The 25787-nt window shown below is 53.3% G+C and overlaps 1 protein-coding gene across 2 annotated transcripts; it reads right to left on the reverse strand.

Moving 5' to 3' along the window:
* Positions 1–8880: 8880 nt before the first annotated feature.
* PDGFB (platelet derived growth factor subunit B) lies at positions 8881–25077 on the reverse strand. 2 transcript variants are annotated; one of them, XM_075077546.1, is made up of 7 exons: positions 24112–25077; positions 17406–17502; positions 14151–14234; positions 13543–13748; positions 11670–11811; positions 11101–11266; positions 8881–9870 (listed from the first exon to the last, which is right to left on the reverse strand). In XM_075077546.1, exons 1-6 carry the CDS (start codon positions 24265–24267, stop codon positions 11130–11132), a joined length of 822 nt encoding a protein of 273 aa, XP_074933647.1. In that variant the 5' UTR covers positions 24268–25077; the 3' UTR covers positions 8881–9870; positions 11101–11129. The 2 variants fall into 2 exon arrangements, with proteins under 2 accessions (XP_074933647.1, XP_074933658.1); XM_075077557.1 differs by having other exon boundaries at positions 11097–11266; positions 24112–24967.
* Positions 25078–25787: the final 710 nt, after the last annotated feature.

Genomic DNA, 25787 nt, shown 5'->3' on the forward strand with positions numbered 1-25787 from the left:
GCCAGAACAGCCATGCTTCAGAGGCCTGAGCAGGCTTGCAGGAGGCTCACGAGGGAGTCCTGGTGATAGCCCTCCCTGCAGCCATCGGGCAGAAAATTTGGGCATGCTGGGCGTGGGTTCAGCCCGCGTCTGGGTGTGCAGCAGGGATCTCAGCCTCATCCCAGCACCTGGTGCCTTTGCCCTGCAGTGGTGGCGTGAGGAGCTGGTGATGTCTGGAGTTTGTTTGGTGCTCATCTGTTTGCAGGGGGACTTACCACCAAGCCACTGCAGTTTTGGTAGGTTTCTCTATTTCCGTGGTGTATTCCTGGTGGGGGAACGCCCCGCGACACAGGGTCGGGTATCTGCAGGACTGCAGTCAACACCAGATAAGCTGCCTTTGGTCAGTGTGGAGACAGCTCCTCACTGTCTCTGTCTCTGCAGAGAAGAGCTGCCTTGCATTGGTCCCTATTTTCTTCCCAGCATGGAGGGCCTTTTTACTCTCCACTGGAAGGGGACTAAGCCATGCTGCACTTTGAAATCAGCCCCCAGTGCTGTGCAGGAGCTCCATACAGAGATCCATTTATTTCTAAATTCCTTAAATTCAACTTATTTTCAAACAGCCTTTTACATGTGCAGCTGAGGAGAGCCCTGGTATTCAGGAAAGGTGGGAGGATTTTGGACAACATGTTGACAAGTGCCTTATAAACACATGTAATGACCCAGGGTCCATAGGAGGAATGGTGTCAAGGTCTGACACTTACTGGCAAAGCCTGTTCTGGCCTGAGATTCCTTGAGAAGGGGTGTGCATGAGTCCCGTGCTGCCCAGAACAAAGGTCCAAAGATCAGGAGCTCAATCCGAGACACAAAGCTCCAGTTGCTCAAGGACTTCAGCCCTTCCCAGGGCTCCCAGGCAACCCAGGTCCTTGGGAATGGGAAAACCCCAGCAGCGGTTTGCTGGACTCCCAGAGGATTACAGCCGAAATGACTAAACCTGTTAGGTCACCCAAATGATCTGCTTCCTTTTATGGTCAAAATAAAGTGTCAGAATCACAGGTTTCCTCTTTCCTTAGAACTGGGCTTTCTTGGTACCACAAATCCTTCTTGCAATGCTAAAATTACATGTCTGAAAGCACATGCAGAGTGTTGCAATCTTGCTGCTTTGCTTACTGGTCTGTGTAACGCATGAGTTGAGTAACAAACAATAGAGGTTGGAAATAGCCGGGACCAAGATTTCCTCTTTCAATTGCAGAATTGTTTCCTTGACCGATGCGTGCATAAGCCAGGTGGCAAAATGCTTGCCTGACCAAGTTTCCTGGCAAGCAGGAGGGGTCTTTGGCTGAGGGGTGGAAAGGAGTGAAAGGAAAAGCTCCCAAAAAGAAACTCCCGCCTTTCTTGGGCTTAGCTTCACCCTCCCACTCCTTTATAAGTTTGCTCTGTCTCCTGGTAGCTGGTTCCTGCAGCGTCTCACAAACTTCTCAGGTCCATTTTCAAATCTATGGATGGGAACTACTGCCACCTTATATGAGCAATGGAGACCTGAGATGCAGATGCCCATACCCAGAGCACGTCTGATACTGCCAAAACCTGGCACTGTGACCTCTCCCATCCAGTGACACATACCCCAGGGACTCAGGCCCTACCAGGCCTGGGGAGCAACAGAGTTTGTTGCTCTCCCAGACTCAAGAACTGCAGTGACCGCTTCCACCCCCACCTTACCCTGCAGTGTGTCCTAGATGGTACCAGCTCTGGCTGAGCGTAGGCATCCAGGTCTCACCAGGCTCTTATTTCCCTCCACTCCAAGTCAATAAGGACTCATCGCATTTGAGGTTCAAGACCCACCTGCCTTACCCACAGCTTGGCGGGAGGCCTAGCAGGGGAGTTGTCATGTCCTGGTCTCCAGGGGACCCGAAAGCCCATCAAACATGGGTGGGGAGCTTCCAGTGGAGAGACTTTCATGGATGCTGTAGACCCAGCTCAGTGCTTCTGGTCCTGGTTGTACAGGTAGAATCACCTACAGAGGTGTTCCTGCTTCCAAAAAAACCAACCGTTTGAGGTCTCCTCCAGACCCTGGTGTTTGCACTTCATCTGACTAAAATGTCTTTGCCACACTCAACTGTCGTGACTCAAGAAAGGGACTCCGGGCTGGGTGGTGTCAAGCTTGTGACGCCGTGGCTTTGTGGCCATGGGCACCCCAAATGCCAGAGATGCTGCCAGCAGTGATGACATCCCGCCCCAGCTGCACCCACAGCGCAGGCGAAGCACTGTGGTGGGCATGGCAGCACCATGCCAGCTCCCGCCATTTGCTGCCCGAGGGCCTCCACTTCCCGGATGAGTGTTCACATGCACCCAGATTCCTTAGAGGTTGGGGTTTTTTTTAATCCAGGTTCAGAAATATTCATGTTTTTCAGCTGGCAAAAATCCCCTGTTGCTGGCTGGCCTTCCTCAGGAACTGGTGGTGTATCAGCCCCTGCTCTTCCTCATCGTGGCAATGGGAACCGTCCAAGCTCCCAGGGCTTCTCCTACACCCATCCACCCAACATGGCCCTCTCTCCAAAAGGAAGAGCAGCTCCTTAACCCAAACCACTCCAAGCAACTAACATCTTGCTTGGAAAAAACACACAGGATGAACTTGCAATGAAATATCCCAGTTTCTAATGACTGGGTTAGAGCAGGGAGGGAAGGGAATGGGGTTCAGCTCTGTATTTGGGGTTGCTTTCTGGCTCTGCATCTGTGTTCAGAGCGGGAAACTGGGGCAGGTTTTCTGTCCTGCACGGTAGCAGCATCTGGGTTGCTCCTTCCTGGCCACAAGCTTTGAAACCATATACAAAACCTGAGTAAATAAATAAGTACAACAATAGGTTGAAGCATACCCGGTGGGACTATCCATGGAAAAGGGAAAATACATATCATGGGGAAAAAGCTGCAAATCCTGTTCAGCTGTTCCTTTCTGTTTGATTTAACACACTTGAAGGCGGCTGCCCTGGGAAAATGCTTTATTCGATTACTGGGCTGCTCACAGCAGCCTCAGTGGAGCCAGGAGAGCCTCATCCCTGTCAAACCTAAATACAAAAAGCACCCATTTCTGCCCTTTTACAACTGGCTGACAGTGCTGCTGGGATGCTCCGATGAGTAGAGCACCCCAATCCCACCCCAGGGACAAACCTGCCCCACTGGCCATCTGCCTTGCTGCAGAGAGTGCCGGTCCTGCCCTTCAGGGACCAAAAGCCTCACCTGGATTTGTTCATCCCTCTAGGAGAGAGCATGCCCCGTGCCCAGCCCGTGATGCTCTGAAGCAGGGTACCCCACAAGCGAGAGGTGCACTGGCCAGCCAGTGCTGCCTCAAACTTTCCAGGACAAGGCTGTGCTGCGATTGTGGTGTTTTGTCCATAGTCGTTTGGTTTATGGGACACCAGGGAGACCCCCCTTTTCCTCCCCTCCCCCTCCCAGCACAACTGTTTTGTTTTTCTTCTTGATTAGCGGAAAAAATTCCTGAACCTGTCAGAGGGAAGGAAGGTCTTTTCTCTCTCTCTTTCTCTCTCTCTGTCTCCTCAGCCAGTTAGTGAAATACAAACAATCTCCATGGTCACAGTGAAACACTTTTTCCACCTAAATAACACCACTGCTGGCTTTAAAAACGCAGGGCCCTTTGTGCAGCCCCCTGCACCCCAAGCAGTGCCCTCCTGGGGCCATGCTGGAGCAGGCTGGGGGTGGCTGCTCCCCATCCTGCTTTACCCCGACACGTGTAGCCAGCCCAGGACTGGGGACAATGACAGCACCTCACACAGGCACCTCGCAGGGTTCTTCCTCGCAGACATCAAGCCAGCGTCACAGCAAACCTCCCTGTCCTCCTGCTAATACCCCAGCATTCCCAAACCCTCCTGAGTCCCCTGATAACCTGCCGATGTCCATGCAGCCAGCTGGCATCCTCAGCCGAGGCCTGGGGAGGGGTGAAATGCCCTCCACGGAGATGGCTGACCCCAGGACCTCCTCCGCACCCTGCTGTGTACGCCTGGCTGAGCTCTGCTACCTCCTGTGCAGCCCTGCCTGCTCTGGCAGACCCTGGACCCTGCCCGCTGGAGGAGACAGCGAGCGTCCTACCTGCCATGCACACTGCAGAGTGCCTCTTCACAGCCGCCTGCCTAATTTAGGCAGCAAAAGCACTTGTGCAGGTGCCTGGTGCGGTTCACATGTGACCCCATGTGCATACACCAGGCTGTCCGTGTGCTGGACCCTCATGGGGTGACAACAGATGTCACCAGGGGAGAAGATTGCCTGTGGGGCATCCAGAAACCTCCTGCCCGCCGTCTTCTGGGTGCTCTGGGCTGCCACTAGGCACATGTGCCTCAGTACAGGCTTCTTTCCCAGAGCACACCTTGGTTCATTAATCACTGCTTTTCCTGCTCTGACCTCATTTGATTTGACTCTGACGTCATCGCTCACAGCCAACTCTGCGCTGCAGGGACCAACACTAGCTAACACCTTCTCCCCTCTTCTTCCCCAGGTCTGTGCCAAGATTCATACTGAAAAAGAGTTTGTCTTCATGCAGAAAACACCCAAGCAGGGCTCGGGTTTGGGGAGCAGAGTTTGCCTTCACTGATTGCATTGACCAGCGTTGGCCAGGGCTGAAGGTCAGGGCATTTGGGAACTTGGGAGTTTCCAAAGCTGCCAGGGCAAGACCTGCAGCAGAGCTGCTTGCCCAGCATCTCTGCACCGTCTGTCCTTCGTTTTGCAGCGCATGCAAAAAAAGAAAATCACAGCAAACATTTCGAAACGCACATTGACTGTCAAGCCGCAAACCTCCCTGCTGCCCGGGACCCTGCCGTGTTTGGGTTGCTACTTAATTGCTTGCAAACAGCTTCTTTTATTGAGTTAGTAATTACGAGGGAGTTGTTTCCCTCGAGGCTGCTTCACAGCCTTTGCTGTGAATCCAAGGCAGTCCGTCGCACTGGAGAGTCCCGTTTGGCATCTGCCTGGCTGGGGGAGGAAAAAGGGGAGGTGAGCCCTGCAATAATTTTATCTTTTGATCTCTTTGCCCTCCTGGCTCTTCCGCTGAGAGCCCCACGGACCCACCACTGTGTCTGGGGGTCTCATGTTAACCTAGTGCCTGCACCACTTGCAGTGAGGCCCCGGCATTTGGGGTTCCCTTCACTTCCTACTCTCTTCCTGCTTATTTTTTGGGGGGCTCTGTTCCTTTAACCCTGTGATGAAAACCGAAAACAGCCAAGGCCACCTGGCTTCCTCGCAATGTCTTTTAAGATGGGAAATTCTTCAGACTGCGCTTGGTCACGGGCAGATCATGGCTTGGAGGAGGCCAGCACCATTTGGTCACGGGCTATGTGAAGGCAAGCAGGGAACAGCTGCATGCTTGGAAGAGGGTTTTTTGTTGTTTCTTTCTTCCTAAATAGCTTTTAATTCTTAATATTTTCCTCCCTCTTTGTACCCTGCTTTTCCCTTGGCACAGCCGGCTTCTCCGCCCCCAGGGCCCTCCAGGCACTGGTGCATTGACAGTGAGACAGGGCCACCCTCCGACAGATTCCAGGCCCAACCCAGGATTCTGCAGGATGGCAACAGCTCCCACCGAGCCCTTTCCCAGACAAATGCGGAGCATGGGCAGGTCAGGCAGCAGGACAGGGCAGCCGTCGTGGGGGGCACAGCTTACAGCAGGGAGGTGCGAGCCCAGCACAGGGAGGGGAATGCCTGTGTGGGCTTTGTGCCGCACGGCTGGGCTGACCAGCCACGGCCAGGCATGGAGGAGAGCTTAAGCCCTTCACATTCCTAAGCTCAAATAAAATAAACAAACAGTCAAGGGTTTTCCTGGGGCCGGTGAGAAAACTCTTGCAAACTGATATTTCATTTCATTTAGCCGTGCAACAGCTTTGCTGTTGCAAACCCTCAATGCTAAAAAGCCTGAAGACTGGCTTTAAAATATGGGGGTTTACTTTTTGTGTCTGAATTTGCTCCCCTGTTGGCCTGCTGCTTTTGGGTGCCATGTTCTCACAGGAGGACCCATTGCCAAAGCCTCACTGTGCCACCTTGAAGGCTGGATGCTTTTCCTCCAGCTAAAGCTGAACCTGCCATTGAATGATATATCCTGAGGCTGGGCCTTTGGGTAAAGCAGCAGTTGAGCAATTAAACCAGGGAGAGTTGCCAAGGCTCCCCGGCTCCTCTGAGATCACCTGTAGCACCCGGCAAGCCAAGCTGGCATCCCTGCGCGGAGGAGATGCTTTCTGGCGGCATGCTGCAGCCCTCCCAGGGCTTTTTTCAGGATTTATCTCCCAAGCTTGGCTTTGTAGGGTGGATGTAAACCACCTGCTCCAGCCCTGAGAAGTGGTGCGGGCACCTGCCTTCCTGCGCCCCGCGCTGACCTGTGCTGAACACCTGCCAAGGCACCGTGAGCAAATGGCGTTGAAGCGAGTGCCTGAGCAGCTGCTGAGAGCGGACGCCAGGCGCTGCGGAGGTGTTAGCTCCAGGCGCCCGGGCCCGCGGATTCTTTCAGCACCTATTCATTTCGAGCTGTTAAAAGCAGAGGCGCACGCTTGCGGATGGGGTTGCATGCCTCCCCAAAGGCTGCTGTGGCCAAGGCGGCGTGCTGACCCCCTGGGATGCCAAGCCCTCCCTCTCACCCCTGGACCAGGCTGAAGCACCCATGCTTCTTGTGCCTTGTACCCCTCTTTGCACCCATTGCTCCCCAAATTCCCTGCTGACAGGTCTTCAAGCCCAAAGAAGTCTCACGGCAAAAATCTTTCTCCCCACAGGATTATCCTAAGGAAATCAGAGCAAGGATGTGATTATTTTCCTCACTGCTTTCCATCCTTGGGGATGAATAGAGCTCACCCCTACTCCAGCTCCCTTTGGAGGATCAGGGAAAATGTGTCATCACCCCAAAATGAACCACACTGGAGCGAGGCACACACCCAGGAGTGCCAGGCTTGTTCTTCGATGGCCTCCTGGAGCACACCCAGACACGGAGCTCCCCAGGGTCACCGTTGCAGCACAAGTCCCCATTTCGGTCTGCGCTCCTCAGAGCCGAGCCACGGACTGGGGGTGCTGTGTGTGTCCCGGGGGGACCCTAAAATTGAGGCACGGAGCAGCAGCTGCCTTTGCTCCCTGTGGCCTCGTGCCCAAGTGCCAGATACATGATACCTCCCTTGCTGGGAGGAAAGGGAAACGCAATGGCCTTTCCGACTGAGGGGAGGACCGCCGTTGTCTAGACGATGTGACTAAGGAGGGAAGGGGCCGACTGTTTGTACAGCTTTGGGGAGTGTAAACACTGCCAACTGTCCCAAGCCCTTCAAAGAGGAATCCGGAGATCGGATGAAAGCGCAGGGAAATTCTGGCTGGGTGTCTGAACAGAGCAGCTAAGGAGACGGGGACCTCTTTGAGACAAAATCCCCAGCGCCTGAGTCATTTCAAACCAGCCCGAGCACTGGGCAACAGGCGGGAAGGAGGAGCGCAGCACTGCCGGCCGTGGGCAGGGCTGCGCGTGGGCTCCCAGGACTTTCCCAGATTTGGTCGCTTCTCTCTACAAGCTCAGAATAAGTGTCCTGAAAATGAAACTGGAGGCCCTGGGAATCACACTCTACCCCGCAGTGAGCTGGTTTGACATCTATATTTCATTCAGCTCACAAAAGAAAGAGAAAATGTTGCTTGAGAGGTTTGGTTTCTTTTTTTTTTTTTTTTTACAGCTTTAAATACAATACTGGGTATAAATTAATTTTACATTTAAAAAAAAAGGCAAAAAAAAATTTAAAATAAAATAAAGCCTCACCATCTTTACAAACCAAAAGAAACAGATTTTGGAACAGGAAAACAAAATGTCTTAAGACTCAAGGGCTTGGGGATGGAGGGATGGACCAACATGCCACCTTGGCAGTGGTATGAGAAGTGCTCTGGGCTTGCAGGAGGCGAAGGCTGCGTCCCTCCACAACACGTAACAGCTCCCAGGTTGCAGCTTCACCTCCTTCCCCTGGCTCCCTCTGGGGCTTTGCCCCGCAATGGGGGTGCGTGTGTGTGTGCAAGCGGAGAAGCGGCTGGAGGCAGGAGGGGCGGGGGTGGACTACGGTGCTAGCTCTGGGCAGGTGTTTTCATCATGCGTAACTCTGCAGCACTCAGCATGGCACAATCCGAGACCGGGACTCCAAGGTTACACTGGAAATTCCCATCATATGTAACATTTCTGCTAATGGTGACTGAGTATTGGGTGCGCAGAAATAGCCCTCGCCCACAGAGTCCTCCTCCCTGCTCCAGAGCAGGCAGTGGCCCAGGAGGGACTCTACAGCTGACCCTCCAGTTCTTCTCCCAATCCTCCTCACTTAGAAGAGCTCATTTATGTCTCAGACAGCTGCTGCCAACTGCAAAGACCATCCTCATTTCTTTCTCTATACCTACACAGAGCTGACCACATCTTGGACCAACATCCAAGTTAGGCGGGCTGGGAACATCTAATGGGCAAAAATCCAGTAGGAATATGAGAGGGAAAATGTGAGAAAAATTATGGGAGATGTGGGGACATTGGCATGGACAGAGCAGTGGAGGCATGATGCACAGGACACCCGAAGGGGTTAAAAACCTCGTGGGAATGACATGATTCTGCTTTCAGGACCCCAGAGCAGGCAAGGACAGCTCACTGAGATTAAGTCATGCTTCTAAGTTTGGCTGTTGTTGGTCTTGTTGTGGTGCCACTTCTCCTGCAAGGAAGTTGTGCTGGGGGGTTGGTGGAGAGTGAGAGAAGAGGGCAACAAGACGGAGAGAGATCAGATGATGTCTCTGCCTGTCCCATCGTGGACCTTGCAGGCGCGCTGCACTAACAGCGCGCTCTTCTGCCAGCCCAACGAAACCGATGCGTACACGTGCCGCCGAGCTTCCTGCCACCGGGGAATGAAATCCATTTAAGAACATAGATATATTTATATATGTATGTATAAATACACATACACACACACGCACGCACGCACACGTATATATATATATACACACACATATACACGCGCACACATACAGAGCGAACTTAAAAAATAATCTGAGTCCGAGCCTGGAAAGTTGAATTCTCCACCAGCATGTGCAAAGATGGCTCCCCTTGGCAGGGGCCGGGGGTGTGGAGACGATTCTGCTGCTGTCTGCTCCTTCCCCACGATCCAAACACCTTCCAGTCAGCACCAGGAGCAGGAGGGGACAGGGAGGGGGGGAATGCATTTGGCTTCTTTGTTTTGGTTTTTTTTTGTTTTGTTCTGTTCCCCGAGATGTTGAATACCTTAGTGGTTTTGGTTTTTCTTTTTTTTTTCAAAATAAAATGTACACACACACAATTAAAAATATATATCTGTCCAGGTAGGGCGATAAAAGTCCTTAGTGCATTTTCCATCATCGGTCGCCGCTGGCAATCTGAGATATGCCTGTTTTCAAAATGTAGGTCCAGTGCAAGTGTAGATCTCAGTCAGGCTCCCCAGCCTTACCCAAAACACAAGGGGAGGGGAGAGTATTCCCCTTCCACCCTCTGTCCATTTGTCTTTCTCCTCCTCTTGGAAGAAATTGGACCCACTTTCCTTTTCACATTTTCCATCCTGTCCCCTGGACAGGGAAGGCATTGTCCTGTCCTCATCGCATGCTGTGGCTGTCAGGGTTCATGGTTTTATTTGTACTTTGTTCTTTTCTCATATATATATATACACACACACACACAGAGGTCATGTTTGTCCTGGTTTTGTGTGTGTAAAACTTTAAAATTATGCTTGTAAATGAAAGAAGGGAGAGGCTTTGGTGGGAGAAGGTCCATTGATGGAAAGGGAAGCACCAATTGCCGTCTGAATCAGACGTCGAGGCAGATGGACAAAGACGAGAAGTTATCACTTGAAGGACCCCATGGGGGCAATACAACAAATACATTAAATAAACCTGGAAGTGAAACAAAAACAGACACAGCATTAGAATATGTAACCCTCTGCCCCTGCAACTCCCTTCTTCTCCCATTTTCTCCTCTAGAAATGTTTGTGTCAAAGTGCCAGATTAGAAGCCCAGAAGGGCTTTTGACCTCCTCTATTTTTACCCCTGGACAGCTTGAGCCAGAGCTGAGATTTGCATGGGTTTGCATCATCTCTACCCTGGGAACCTTGGATCCTCGAGGACGATCCTAGGATAATATGAGCCCTCATAGTGCTAAGCGTGGGAATACCAATCCCAAGACACTGCCTGGTGCCCCTTGTCCCCAATTCCTGAAAGGCCACACGATGGAAGCCCATAGTCCCCCTCTCCCGAGGTGAAGGGAAGTGAATGTGAAGTGAGTGGCCCAGGCTCGTTCAAGAGGCTGCAGCAGAGCTGGAACTGCTGAGTCACAGGCCAGGGCTTTCCCTGCTAGGCTGTGCCCCCCAGATCCATGCCCTGGCTATTCTTTCTTTTCTGCACCTTTCCCTCTCTCACGCGGAACCAGGGCTTATTCTCCTTTCCCTTGTACCAGTGAAATTCTTCTGATGACATGAGAATTACTCCTGTTTACACAAGTCAGGGAGAGAAGAATCAGACCCTGGGCTGACAAAGTCCAGATCTCTTGCCAGAGATTCCAGTTCTCCTTTCCCCTGGTATGACCTTTCTTATGCACACAGGCTTCCCGCTAGGAGAGAGATGAACTGAAAGTGTCGGTGCTTTTCAGTCTTTCTGCCAACTCAACTAATGAAATAAAAGGAAAAGAGATCCCCAGAGCAACATTAATGCTCTGCTTTCAATGGAGAAGCAGTAGAGAAAGGAGAACAGGAGTTGCTCCACAGACTCCACAGAAGAGATTAATTACATGGAGCCCGAGGAAGTTTAGGTGTAGAGAGAAGTCAGGCTCACTCTCTGCCTGTAAGGGAGGCAGAGAAAGGGGAGGGCAGGGCCCGAGAGCAAGTATGGTTGCAGCCTGATCTTTCCACCTCTGTGAAGAGCCATAAAGCCATAAATATGATGCACGTGTTGGGTCCCAGCCTAGTCCTTCCCCCTCCTTCAACCCCGGTTTTATCACACCCAGGCCCTGCAGTAGTCCCACACTGAACGAGCAGCTGGAGCTGTAGGAAGTGTCAGAGGTGCTTGGGCAAAACTGTGTCCTGGGAGAGCATTTCTCCTGACTGGAAAAGCCAGCTTGCTGTTACCTGCCTTGTGCTCTTTCTCCCCTGCCAGCACTTCTATGCTACGAGGATTTCTTTCAGCACTTTCTTATCGTTGACGTGCTTGTACTTCTTATGTTTCCTCTTCTGCGCTGGCGGCCGGCGTACTCGCTGCCTCTGTGAGACAGCGGCTGTGGTGAACGACGGTGACAAGCCTGCCAAAACAGAGGGGAGAGTGTCTGTACAGTGAGCGGCAGCTGGGTCCTGTTGAAATATCTTTCTCCACATGCTATCAACAGAGGTCTGCAACGGGAGGGCCACAAGGCCTCCTTCTTCTGTTCTTGTGTCCCTCATCCTCTGTTCTCCACAGTCTCTGCTCTCTCCCTTTTCCCACGATGCCCTTCCCCTCACCTCTCACCTTCCCCCCCTTCATTTCCCTCAGTTCCAGCCCCTTGCTGGCAGCCAGACACCCTGGGAAAGGTCCCTCGGCTGGTATAAACCAGTGAAGGCCCATGGGATTCACTGGTGCTAAACAGATTGAAACGAGCGCAGGGCTCTTTCCTCCCTCCCCACCCTCTCTTCTCACGCCTCCCTCCACGCTAATGCCAAGATCCTTACGTCTCTGTTCACGTAGCCCTGGCCGGCTGTTCCTGGGGGGCTGACTGGACACCGCTTCACACCGACATTGCACATGGTCCTCCAAAGGCACAATGACTTTTTTGAATTTTGGCTTCCTCTGGACAAATTCAATCTTGTTCACCTATTTGGAAGAGGGAGGCAAGCAAAAGATGAAAACATCTGTAGCTCCCACTCTGTAAAAATAACCAGTGTCAGTACGCTTCGGTACTGGCTTTCTTCCTAAAGGGTCAGAAGGCAGTTTATAGTCCACGGTTCAAATTCAGGGGTGGTGTGTATGGGAGCTAACTCTTCACACACCAGCAGGGCAGACCTAAGACCAGGCTAGTTTTGATGTTTCCCCCATTCCTAACTATTGCTGCTGCTTAAGCAGGACGACTGGTTGATCACAGACAGAAACATGGAACGTGCAGAATACAGTAGCTTGTTTCTGACAGCTGTGATGGCAGAGACCTAGGGGCAACCAGAATTAATTCCCACAGGACCCTACAGGAAGGGCAAAAGGATAAAAAAACTCGGGCCCGATGCAAGCAAACACAGCTTCACCAGCTCTGCTGAGGCCTGTCTGAATTTGTCTCAAGCTCTTTAATAACTCGCAGGGCTGAAGACCTCAGCTCTGCATTTCACAGGAAAGGCGGTACTCTTGAAATTCCCTCAGACTCTCCACCAGTGCTGACTCAGAGGGAAGGCTCACTGTTCCATATCCCACCACAGGGCACGAGCTTTCTAGGGTATCCTCCCACTCCGGGAGCAGCCAGGCCTGACCCCACTCAGCTTATCTAATAAGACCGCCTTCCCTGAAGTGCTCCGCAGGCTATAAATACTTGCTCTGCTGCGCATCTGGGATTGAATTCCTCTAAACCCACTGCCCCGAGCAGCATCCCTCAGCCAGCACCGAAGCAGCCAGGCTGTTTATCTTTCCTTGAAAGCCCACTCCACACGCTTCAGACCACACGCTGCTCACTAGACAAACACTTCCAGCCAAACAATAGAGAGACCTCTGTCCTCAAAGAAACCATTTCCAGGTCACTTTTTCAGGCCAGCTTTTGACCTCTCACTTGTTTTTTCCACAAAAACAACTCCTGCTCCCCCCCCCCCCCGCCCCCCATTTTTCCCTCATTCAGCCTGGCTTTTCTGAGAAAGGAATTTCCTGATGAAAAGGGCTGTGTGAATACAAACTCTCCCAGCCAACCTCTGCCGCCTGCCTGGGGGAGTCTCTTACAGCTCAGGCAGAGGATTAGTATGGGATGAGTATTATTTTTAAACAAGCTGTCTGGGAGGAAGCTGTGAGGAGATCACTGGTAGCTGTGAGGAGGGCAGGATCAGAGCAAGAGGTTAGCCATCAGGTGTCTGCTTGCTGCTGGAGTGGGTCACGAGGTAACCGTGAGGCTGAGAAAGAGGAGAAGCTGCTCAAGTGAACGTCATGAGAAGAAGGTGCAGCAGCAGTGGGGGGATGGAGACTGACACTGCAAGCCCTCCTCTGCCTCAGAAACAGTTCCCGCAATGAAAGCATCCTGTTTCTTCTGCTCTAACACAGCAGACAAGGCCGCCTCGAGCCACAGAAATAGCCATGGCATGGAGCTGCAGCTGGGGATGGCGCCTTGTAGCTCTGCTGTGGTGACAGTCCCCAGCTGCTGGACAGCACCAGCCCTCCCAGCAGCTGGCAGGGACATCACCCCACACTAGAGGCTGCAGCACTGCATGGCTAACGCAGAAGACGTGACTGCAGAGGGAGTGCGAGGGAACAGACAGCTGTGTGAGCCCTGTACCTGACACCCACTGTGGTTTTGGTTTTGGGGGGTAGGGATGGAGGTGGGCTGTGGGAGGAGGAAGCAGTGGGAGGGGTCTCCCTTACCTGGACGTGCCGGACACGAATCTGCATGGGGCGACACTGCACGTTGCGGTTGTTGCAACACCCAGAGCAGCGCTGCACCTCCACGCAGGGCGGCCACACCACAAAGTTGGCGTTGGTGCTGTCCACCATGTTGCGGGAGATTTCAAAGACCACCACCCGCGTCTTGCACTCCGCGAGGACAGCTGGCTCTGCTGCTGCCAGAGCATCTATGGAGGGCCGACAGAAGAAGGGGGGATGAAATGGGATTTGCAGCTGTTACCAACCCACTGCAGCCACCTTCTCTCCCACCCCTCCAGCCTCCTCCCTAGAGAGATCCAAGCCCTGTGAAGGAGGCCCCAGTAAAATGATGCTTCTTAGTGCAGCAGCCGTCTTAGGCAGGAGTTGGCACTTCTTTAGAGCAAATCAGCACCAGACTCCCTCTCCTGCTCTCCTGGGGTGTAACAGCCAGCTCTTACGTGAGGGCCAGACCCTCCTTCTCATCTGTCTACACATCCATGAGCACTGTAACCTTTATCCCCACACATGTATCTCAGACATGCATCTGCACCCACCCACAGCTGCTCACGTGAGCGCCCCAACAATCACAAGGTGCAACGCCCTCAACTCACCTAGGCTTCGTCGCTCTCGAGACAGGGCCACGGGGTTTTTACCAGTCTGAGTTGCATTCAGGTCCAGGCTCGAGCTATCCTCCTCTGCAAAGGGAAAGGCATAACCTAATAGTACCAGGTAAAGGCAGGAGAAGACAGCACGCATTTGTGCTCTGCTCATCAGGCAAAGTGCAGAGACGTGGGATAAGCCATGGCCCCAGTACGTCACGCTAGGTATAAATCCACCAGCAAGGTCACAGCTGTGCTGGGGCACGGAGACTCTAGGTTTGTTCTTTGCTCAGGCTAGGCAGTTCAAAGCAACAAGCCTATCGTGAAAGAGGAGTCCCAGAGAGGTCTGGGAGAGGAAAACTCCAGCTCAAGAATGACAAGGCCTATGGCAGGGCTTTCTGGTGTCAGAGAGCAGTAGCAGAGGGACCCAGATAAGCTGGCTGAAACCAGGATATGGCAAGGAGGCTCAAAGACCAGACGGGACCAGCAGAAAATGTGGTATATAACACTGAGGTGCCTTGCTAGGATGGCTTGGGACTGGTAGAGTTGGAATGTGAGGGGGCAGGTGAAGAGGATGATGGATGGGAGGTGGGGTGCTTACTTTCTCTCTCCCAACCCACCGCAGCTGCTCTAGGTTAGAGTCAGTTTTATGACAGAAGAACAGAAAAATAAAGTTAAAATTACTTTTCCCCTATACTACTCTAAGGCAAGCTGCAGAGTCTGGAGGCAGTTCGGTCAGCGATGGGAGAGGAAGGCAGATAGCATTCAGGCCAGCCCTGAGCAGTTCCCTCCCACCCCACCGCTTTTTCCCATAGGAAGCGCTGAATAGAGAAATGCCCATAATCCCCATGGAGTACTCCAACATGCAGCCCCTCCTGAGCTCTGGACAATGGCCGCACTCAGAGATAGCTCCCACCCAGCCACAGCTCTTTCCTTCTCTGACCTGCTTTAGCAGCTGAAGGAAGCTGAATGGACGTCAGCATCAAGGGAGCAATTTTCTTAAAGGGAATTTGGGGCCAGTGGAAGATCTCTGTTTATCAGATGTGCGGTGGAGCAGACTTCCGATACCTATCATGTCCCATCCCTCTTCCTCAGTCCTGCCCTAGTGTAGCCCTCTTATAAGGGGGTGCAGGGGCTTTGCTCTCTGCTTAGCTCTGAAGCAATCACTGAAGGATTTAGGATGGGTGCACAGGGGCTGTATTCACAAGGCAGCAATCATGTGCCTGAGGAATCAACATCTATACGCGAGGTGGGCTGACAGACACACTTTAAAGTGGCTGGAGAGGCATGATTGATTCTAGGACACCATCTCTCCCTGAGGCAGACACCCAAAACGAGATCTGGTAGATCACGCTCTAGAAGGGCACGTAGCTCTCCAGGGAGCTACAGAGGATGTCCATATGACTGGCTTAGATGGTCATGCCTGCTTGGCGGGCAGCCACAGTTAAGGTCTACAGTAGTGCCTACGGATGGGAGAGCACTATCTCAACTCATCTGCCTCCTAGAGCTGCCTAATCCTGACTCCCTGTGCAGTCAGTGGAGGGCAGCAACTGTGACACGTACATGGGGCATTGACAGCACAGGGAATAGCCCCAGCTGCTTTGGGATTACTTTGCTAATACACTAATTCCACACTGGGCAAGCAAACGGTGATGCCCCTTGGTCACTCCGGGGACCAGATGAGAGCCACAGGCTGCAACAAAGAGACAGCTTCACAGCAGCATTTTCTGTTTCCCTGACCAGCCTTTCCCATCTGGGACCTGAAGTGAAACCAGTGACTCAAAGTTCTGCAGCCTTCTCTCATACCCCTGGGCTTTTCAAGCGAACAAGAGAAGCCCCTTTATTTCTTAATTGTGAGGGTGGTTGGTATCTGCGATAGAGATGTATCTGTTCCTTAGACACTGGGACATGACAGACTGCATGCATCTTCTCAGCCACTCCTTCCCCACCCCTCCATCCTGTGCCGCCTGGCATTTTATCAAACGAGGGTGGGGGCTGCCTTTTATAGGGAGGTTGAGTTGATGGGGGGAGAGGGAATAGCAACAACTGTTGACTCGAAACACATCTATTGAAAACTGGGTCCCTCCCTCCCCCAGGTTGTCCTTCTACACCCTGGCTCAGCACTGAAGACGGTTGGGGTGGGGGTACCAGCCTGGGACAATCCAGCACAGCTAATTTTGGAAGTTGCCCCATTGTGTGGCTCGTGGACAAGGAGGAGGGAACTGGTGAGGGCAGGGAGCGGCTGTGGCGGTGGTGGGGAGCCTCGTCGCCTCTTTCTAAGGCAAACAATAGCTGAACGCAGCTGGTGCCCTCCCCCTTGCTTCTCCCCCCCTGCCCCTCCAGGGCCGTTTTGAAAGGCAGCGGGAATGCTTTTGAGACTGCGCCAGTGGTTGGACTGGCATAGGAAACAAAAGCAGGAAATTCTGTTCCCCCGTAGATAGTGTCTCGGCAAGGATTACAAAGCTCCAAACAGACAAAACACGAGAGAGAAGGCAAGCTGGGGGGGCCGGGGGACGACGGGCGGGAGCAGGGTTAGAATAGAAAGGAATTTGCTCTGAAGAGACCGTTTATAAATAAATTCCTGGGCCAGCCCAGCCGCCGTGGCGCGTGCTCCAATTCCCACACGTGCCGACCCCTCCACGCTTCGCTGCTCCTGCCGCTCACTGCGGTCAGCCCTGGCCAACTGACCCTGAGGCACTGCAGCCCCTGGAGCTCTTATCTACGGGCAGGAGGCAAAGCGATGCTACCCTGACTTAGCCCCTGTCCTGCATCACACCCATGGCCATGTGCTCTTCCGCTCTCATCCTGAGAGCCTCTAGGAGCCCATGGACTCTTGTGGATGCTAAACCTGAGAACCCACTCAGCCCCTTCCTCCTCTACCACACTATTTCCACCTCCTATTTTCTCCACCTCCTAAACTGATCCTTGACCAATTCAAGCCCTGCTGCCTGCGCACCTCCCAGGGTGAAAAGTGCTGACTTCAGTTCCTTGCACTCACCTTGCCCATCTCCTATCATTTTTGGAAGCCAGTGCCCCTTGATAGACCAGGCAGTTAGGGGGAGATCTAAAAAAGCATCTAGTTGCCTAATTCCCACAGCTTTCATGGGGGCTGGGTGTGTAAACAGCCAGGTCTTGGCTCCTGAATGGTTCCTATATTTATAGTGAGGTGTGTTGGTAGTGTACCTGCTGGAAAACATAATATCCCCTCCCTTCCCATGCTGAAAGTTAAGAAAAAATAGAGGAGTGTTTGGTGAAGAGGAGATTTACCTACGGAGTCTATCCGCAGGGCGCGCTGGAGGTCACTGATGGAGCGCACTGAGCTGCCACCCAAAATCTCATAAATGTCTTCAGGTATGGGGTCCCCCTGCCAGATGACAAAAAGAAAAGGGGAGAAACAAGCATTAGAGAGGTGACTTGCAAATACTGACTGTGTCACGGGGCTGGAGTGGATGAAGTCGAAGGAGCACAGAGGCGGGATGACAGAACCAGTGAAACACAAAGACATGCCCTCATGAACGCACGAGCCTGAAACCTGAGCAAAAGCGAGAGAGCCCCTCTCGCTGCCTCTCACAAAGTGGTTGGGAGACTGAAAAAGCAAAAAAATGCCCAGGCTGCAAAGCAGATCCCCAAACGGTATGCAAGCAGCCAGCAAGGCTTCCTTCTCCGGTGCTGTATGACTTCTCCAGGTGGCCTCTCATTCCTACTGCCTGCAGTAAACGCGTTTTAACAGACTTCCCTTACGCTATCAGATAAAACCTTCCCAATATTTCCCTCTGTTATGAAACTCCCTCACGGGCTTTGTCAGATATCGTGTGTATGTGCGTGTGCGTGCGCGTGTGTTTTCAAACCACAGCGGCCCAATAATATACATCATTTGCATACTCTTTTAAAAAGAAAAAAAAAGGTGGGGGTTGGAGAGGAAGATTGACCTTTGCAGCTGAAGCTGCCCCAGTGAAACCACAAACGCTGCAGGGAGGACACGGAAGGCTGTTCGAGGCGGTGGGCTGAGGAGCTGATCGGGATGAAGAAACACGTGAGAGTTTGGATGTCATTGCATGCCAGTGCCAAAAACCTTGAGTAAGAAGGTTTATAGATCAGATGATGGGCCAAATTCAGGGTTTGTGTGGGCAGGTGCTATGCCATCAATCTCTTGGGAATTTTGCTCTGACATCAGGCTTGAATGGGCCCCAGTGACAGCACTTAACAGGACTACAAAGGAGCGGTGTGGGAAAGCAAGCACTGATTAAAACATACTTCCGAAAGGCTAGAAAAAGAGACGGAGGAAAGTACTGGCCAAAGTGTTTGCATAGCTCCTAGCTCTCTTCATTCAGGGCTACTCATGTGGAAAAGCTGCTCTTTCAGCCGGGTGCTGGATGCTGTCTGAGCCACAGCCCTACACATGCCCCTGTAACGGAGAACTTGGCTCGTGTGCTTGTGAAACACAGGGGGTTTCATGTGGGTTTTTATGGGCAGTTGGCAGCATGTGTGTGGTCCTGCTAGTGTACAGCTATTCCCTCCTTGCCTGCTTTCAGTGTAGAACATTTTCCTTCCACTCGGAGTGGAGGAAAACCACCAGGCAGGTTAAACGTTGGCTTTTAAACCTTGAGGGCTTTAGCCCAAACCTGCAGCCACTTTTGCATGGCTGCTTGAGCCTGGCACCCTCCCACACGCGCCTGTCCCTTGGCCGCCTGCCCATCACCTCTACTAACAGGGCAGTAGGAGGGCTCCCTCCTCAGCCCTGCTAGCCCACCCTCTAATACAATAACTTCAACTAGAAGACAGTGGCTTGAAGGCTGCTGCAGCCCAAGTCACAGGGCAGAAACCTCCAGGACAGCTGCAGAGCAGACAACACTTGCGTCCTAAACCTCCACAACCAGATCCACCAGAGAGTTCGAGTCAGATCAAGCCTCTCTGCCCAACTCCGTCCCTGTCACTGTCACATCTCACCACAGATCTTGCTGTCTGCCTGCAGCGAAAAGCAGATTTTACATCCCCAAGCATCACTTCCTCAAGTCTCTGAGGGAGAGGGAAGCAGCATCAGTGATGAATGCACAGCGAGAGAGAGACTTGTATAATTCAGGCATCACTGAATAGCAGCAAAATGAAGATGCCTTCTGACAACTCCTGCTGCGTGAGGAAGAGTGGGACCAACAGCCCAGTGCCGGAGAGGCTCTGCAGCACTTCCCTGCCTTGCGCCACACACATTTACTGGAAAAGGGATCATTTGCAATTCCCAGTACTTGAAGCCAGAGCTCAGCGCTGGGTGGTGAACTTGCAGGCTTTTTAATGTTTGCACCTGTCAGCCAAATGCATTTGTGTACGAAAGCTGCTGTGCACTGATGCCCCTGGTCCTTCCTGACACTTAATACGTGTAGGAAATGGAACTTTATTTTAAACTCCGGCACTCGCTGGGGGAGAGTGTGGGCAGGTGTTACGAGTCTCGGTGACTTTGGAGGCGAGCTGGGAGGTGTCACCTTGCTAACTGAGCAGGGGGAACAGATACAAATCAGGGATTGAAAATGCAGGCCCTCAGGAGCCGGATTGCTGGGGACTGCCTGTAGGAACAAGCTCCGCTCCCTGCTCACAGCAGCAGTTCTAGGTGCCAATTTTTTCTTGTTGCAGATACTATCAGCATGGCTACGGCGTATCACCAGCCCACATAGCTCATAATCCTGTCCTCCTCCCCAGGGTTTGTGAGGTGGCTCTGCCAGTAACAACTGCAAGCCTGTGAAGCTCCTTACTTTCCTCTAGCGCTGCAGAATCGTGTCCAAGGCTGCCCTAAGAGCAGCTATGCACACCTGAGCTGCATGACTTGTCCTTGCTGCCACTGGGGTCTGTAACTGGGAACAGCCATGCCTCTGGCCCCCCATCCAGGCCCTGTGCCTGGAGGGCTCTGAGGTCGGGGCACCACACACACCCAGGCTTGGGGCACTTGGTGGGGATGGGACACAGGGAAGCAGAGGTCCATCAGCGACCTCCACCTGATCCCATGGGTTCTAAAGGTGGAGGAGCATTGCAGGAGGTGGGATCTCCAACAGACCAGCCCAAGCAGCTGGTGCTTTTCCTGCTTAGCAGCTCCTCTGGAGTTATTTGTCTAACACAGGTTAACAATCTCCTTTAACTGTGCGGCAGATGAAAGAAGACTTTTGTCTCAATGGACTCCTGGCTGGTTGTCAAGGGCCCCAAGGCCTGGCCTTGTATTCCTGCGAGGTCCTGAACTCCTAGAAGAAAGTTTGTTCTTCCCTCCCTCCCTCTGCTCCCAGTGCCTGGCACTCCCCTGAACTGCAGGGGCACCCCCCACCCTGCCAGTCCCCTGGCGGAGACATCCCCTCCCCTTCTCCTGGCTGCTGGCACTCGTGGGGGGAGAGCCAGGGCACACCTGACACAAGGCAGCAGAGCACCTGGGCAGGGGCCCTGCCCGCCCGGCAGCTGCTCTGCGCTGCGGCTGTGACACCAGGGCTTCTCAGCGCGTCAGCTTTGCCTCCCTCCTCCCAGATGTCAGCACTGCTGTTTGGCCGCTGCAAACCGATGCACGTGCAGCAATGACCTGCAAACAGGACATTCCCCTGTCCCCACTCCCATACTTTCCCGAAATCAGCCTCCTGTCTAACCCCACCTCTGCAGCTTTCTGCCAACGTATGCTTTTGAGAACTGGGGATGCTGAAAGGTCCCCTTGGGATCAGCCACCGCAGAGGTGGTGCAGCGAATATGCACGGCTGTGCTCCCGTCCTCCCTCCGGCTATTCACAGGCAATGGTTTTAGTCTTGCTTGAAGGTGTGTCTCTCATGGTAGCACAGTGGATACAGAGGAGGAGGGAGCAAAGATTGTGCAACCGGTGGGGAAGGCAGACCCTCAGGGCTCAAATAAACCAGCCAAAGATATTCCCAAGGTGAGGACTCCTCCAGCCTCTTTTTTTGGGTGGTGTGACTGCACACAGAAGGACAGAAGGGTAGCAGCAGCAGTGGCCCCAGGGTAGGAAAGCACCCAGCTATCTGCTCCTCTGCCCAGGAGAGGAGGACTTTCCTGAGCACGTCCACACTGACCGTGGCAGGGGATCTTGGCAGCAGGGTCTCGAGTGATCAGCCAGGCAAAAAAAACCCAAACAAACAACATTTTTTAATTCCCTCTGAAGCTGATGTGAGGACCCTGAGGGGAGACTCCCCACATTCCCAGGCAGAGATCAAGACCGGCAGCACCTGCCACCAGCCTGCTGAACCCGAGGCTCTCGCTCCCCTGGCACAGGGCTTCTATCCTTCCAGCACCACTCCTGGTGACGTTCGCACCCTGACATCTGCCTGCTGGAGGACTACGCGTGCCTTTCCCCGCAGCAGGCACAACCCTCCTCACACGAGCCCCTTCCATGTGGGATGGCAGCTTATGTTTTCCTCCCTTAAAAGACTGAAACTCAACGTTTGATCTAGCCCACGTTCCTAAAATAGAACCAGACCTACCCACCCTCTTCCCATTTCAAGGGGGACTCCACTGCTCCACCCTGCTCCTCCACACTCCCCCCACACCTCCACTGAGAGGGCTGGAGGCATTTCTAGCCCCAGGGCTCGTTGTGTACTGGCAGCCCTGCAAACAGCACAGGAACCACTGTCATTCTCTCGTGCTGCTGAGCATCAGCTGATGGTGAGAGGGAGGCAGCTCCTTCCACAAGCTCACCCCAGACATGTCATCCATCCCAGCTTCCACTGCTTTGTCCTTGTCACAGCCTCATGCTAGAAAGACTTGGGAAGAGCCCTGGAGCCTTGCACCAGGAAGACACAATGGGGAGCTGGGCCAAGGTTATAAGCAAGCACCTGGCCGCACCCCATTCCTTGGGAATTCCAGAAAGCCCTGCCAGTGGGGCTTCACCCCAGCACAACCACACTGGGCTCAGCCCATCTCTGTAAATGTTGCAAGGCAACTATTACAGCCTGAGGGGCAAATGCAAATTGGTTTAGCATCCTTGCTTCCCAACTGGCAAATACCTTCTCGCTGAGGCTCGTACTCCCTCCCACTGGAAGAGCTCCAGGGCCCTCCAGCTCCAGATGGGTGTGATTGAAGAGGGAGAAGAACTCAGGAGGTTTCATCTCCTGGCTCAGGCCTCTACTGATCAGGCGGAGCTACTGTTCCCTGTGCACTTTCTCCAACAGGGCTGAGGAGGACGTGCAAGCCCTGTTAAGAGGATGACTGTGGCTCATCAGCCTGGTCTTAGTTGTGCTGTATGCACCTGGTGCAGAGGTGCAACACACTGCCCTCAAAGTAGATGTCGGGACTGCAGGCAGAAGCATCTACCCAAGCAGGAACCTTCTTGGTTATGACTTCTTGTCATAAAGTGACGAATATCATGATTCCTCTCAAGAAACCTCCCAAGAGCCAGAATTCCCCAACTCTAACCCTGCTAGGCTTTCATAGAGCTGTGCAGTCTTTTAATGTGATTACAACACAGTCCCCAGTACAGTACAGAGTATAGTACAGCCCCCCAGGATCAGACATTTCCATCTTCACCGTTCCCCAGTGCCAACCATAGCTGATGTTTCACGCTGTATGGAGGGAAGAGATCTGAGCCACCCACAGAGGAAATACCATCCTCTGCCCAAAACAAACATAACCACTGGGCAGCCCACAGCTCTAACTGCTTCCCTTTGCGGCTTGGGCAAGGGCAAAATGGGCCCATAAGGAGGTGATGCGATGCCTCACACCCAACCCCTTCCCTGCCACCCACAAGAGGGGCTGCCCAAAAATGAGGAAGGAAGAGAAAGAAATGATGCAAAGGCAGAAAAGTGTTGGTGGAAGGATATTTCCTGCCCCTGAGAGCCCCTAAGCTGCAGATCCAACCCGTGGTTTTGCCACCTTGGGTAGAGCTGAAGTGGGAACAGAGCACCATGAGTGAACATTAGGGGCTTTCTGATCCCCTCAATCTGCATGCAATCAGGTGATGAAACGTGGCAGCAGAGTTCAAAGAATCTGGGGTCCTGGGGCTCCCCTTCCTCGACCCTGTCTCAGGGTGAGGCTTTGATTTCCATTTAGGGAAACTGAAGAGGGCTGGGGTGTATGTTCATCAGCCAAATCCACTACCTGGCCCCCGCCCTGTGCCTGGCTTCCTCCTGAGCAGAGCGTGCAGGAGGGCTGCAGGACAAGATGCTTGCATGACCGTGCAAGCGCAGCAGAGACACTCATCTCCTGCCTCTTCCCATGGCCCCAGCTAGACACACACCTCACTGAACAACCATGCCGCGCTGGTGTCGGCATCTGCAGCCATACTGTCCCCCTTCCTCGCCCCTTTCGAAGCCCCCCCCAGCCCTTTCTCCATCGGTCCCTTGGCGGTCACATTGGGTTTCATGCTGCGCGTTGTTCTGGAGGTAGCAACTGGGCCTCGGTCCCTGCATGCATGCATGCATGCTGCGATGCCAAAATAACTGGAGGGGGTGAGAGGCTTGGCAGAGCCGCTGGCTGGCACCGCGCCCCGGGGTGCGAGCCGCTGGGCGAAGCTGCCGGTGGGGCGAGGGGGCTGCGGGCTCCCCGGGGCTCCCCAGCAGCACCCCTGCTCCCACATTAACCAGGGGCCGATTCAGCCCGCTCTCCCCTTCCCCACCAGCCTGCCGCCCACTCCAGCCTGCGACATACACTGGGGCGGGCTTATTTCCACGCGAATCCACCCCGGCGGGGCCCGTCCTGAGGGGAGGCTCCCCCTGCTGAGGGGGGACAGCCCCCGCCGCGGGGCGGGAAGCGGTGTCTGCCCCTCAGGGCCGGCTCTGCCCGCCATTAGCGCCCGCGCTGCTGCGGAGCCCTTTTCTGAGGGAAAAGGGCAGGAAAGCCGCCGCCCGCCCGGGGCTCCGAGCCCCCGCCGTGCAGCTCCGGCCAGCCCCGGGCTTCTCCCCGCCGCACCTGCGGGGCGAGAGGCGCTGCCGCCGCCGCCGGTCCTCCTTCCCCCGCTCCGGGCTTCCCAGCTCGGCAGCACCGCCCGCTGCCGGCGACGGAAACTCACCTCCATGCGGGCCAGGGGCAGGGAGAGGATGAACGCGAAGACCACGCCGAAATTCATCCCGACTTCAGGCCCCGCCGGCTGCGGGCACATGGACGGCGAGCCCCGGGAGGGAAGCGCTTCCCGCAGAGAGCCCCGCGGCCGCCCGGCCTCAGGCATCGAGGGCGCCGCGCATTCCCATGTCCCCGCCGAGCCGGGCTCTGCTGGGAGAGTTGCAGGAGCCCTTGGAAGAGGAGGTGGTCGTGGTGGTGAGGGGAGACAGAAGTAATCTCGGTGACTTGCCTGTCTCTGTGCTATCTCATAAGCCCGGTGGAAAAAAAATGCAGTCCCTCGAAATTAGACGCATCCAGAGCCTGCGCCCCCCTTGCCGCGAGGGATGCTTTGGCGCTGCCTTTTGCTAGGTGGTCCACATGCTATTTTTCCTCTTGATTTTCTTCCTTTTTAAAATATGTATATGTGAAAGATTTTACACGCAGGTGACGACGACTCAATGTTCTTAGAAAAAGATGGACAAAATAACAATTAAAAAGAAAACAAACAACTTTTCCAAAGTTTGGTACAAAATCCGAAAATAAAATCTTCCTTAAGGTGTCATTTTCGTAAAATGCTCCTTTTCTTCCTTACGCCTGCTTGCTTTTTAGCGGAAAGTTGCTACAGCACATAGAATTTCTTCCCCTTACATTAGATTCTGGCTCGGGTGCCTTCTCGTTCAAAGTGTCGGCGGTTTGCTTGGACGTGAGGTTTGCTTTGGGTTTGGAGACAGGTGAGAGCAAAATGTTTTCTCTCTGGGTTGCGTGCGTGCGTGCGTGCGCTGAGCCTTGACAAGCATCAGAGTTGAGCCGCTACTGCCTCCCCTGCTCTGTTGCAACAAGAAAGGAAAAAAAAAAAAGAGGCAGAAAAGGTAAAATTGACGGGGAGGCGAGTGAGCCGATGGGTCTTTATTTTAGCCAGCGAGCTGCAAGAGAGACTAAACTGGCACTTGGGGCTGCTCCTTTTATAAAGGAGAGGAGATGGGTGGAGCATAACTTGCCATCCTCCTTTTAGCTGGGTATGAAGGCGAACAATCTAGTGAGGGAGTAGCAGTCCATTGCTGACAAAATAAAAAGTGTGTTAATTTAAATGATAAATTAATTAAAAATTACTAATGCTGTGATAACCTGTGTAATGTGGCTTTAATATCATGTGAGGAATGGGGACAGAAATTCCTTCCTCCGTAGGAAGAGATAAAGAAAGAGGAGTTCCCGGCACAGTAGTTTGTTATTTTTTTGGCCCTGGATTCTCGCTGTTGCAGTCTGGAGCCCATTTTTCTAAGCTCCACTCGCTTTTTTCCCTGCCCTGCTACACCACTAGCTCCGGGGAGAGAGATGGCTTTAATATCTTACATCTCTTTGTGTGCAGGGAAAAAAAAAAAAAAAAAAAAAAAAGCCAGAGAAATTTAAATGTTGCTACAAGACAATCTGGTGTTGCTCGTGGCACCGGGAGGTATTTTGCTGCATTATTATCTCCACGATGTAATAAACATCTGAAGGGAAATTAAGCAAGCAGATATTTGCTGAGGGGGGAGAGGGATGGGGAGGGAAAGGCTGCTAACAGGTGAGTTCAAGAAAGAGTCACATCCTATTGAAAAAACACCCGTACGCACGCCCTCTCATGTACGTATGAGCGATCTCCTGGTGCGG

Source organism: Phalacrocorax aristotelis, chromosome 1, assembly GCF_949628215.1.
Source record: "Phalacrocorax aristotelis chromosome 1, bGulAri2.1, whole genome shotgun sequence".
NCBI classification, from domain to species: domain Eukaryota; kingdom Metazoa; phylum Chordata; class Aves; order Suliformes; family Phalacrocoracidae; genus Phalacrocorax; species Phalacrocorax aristotelis.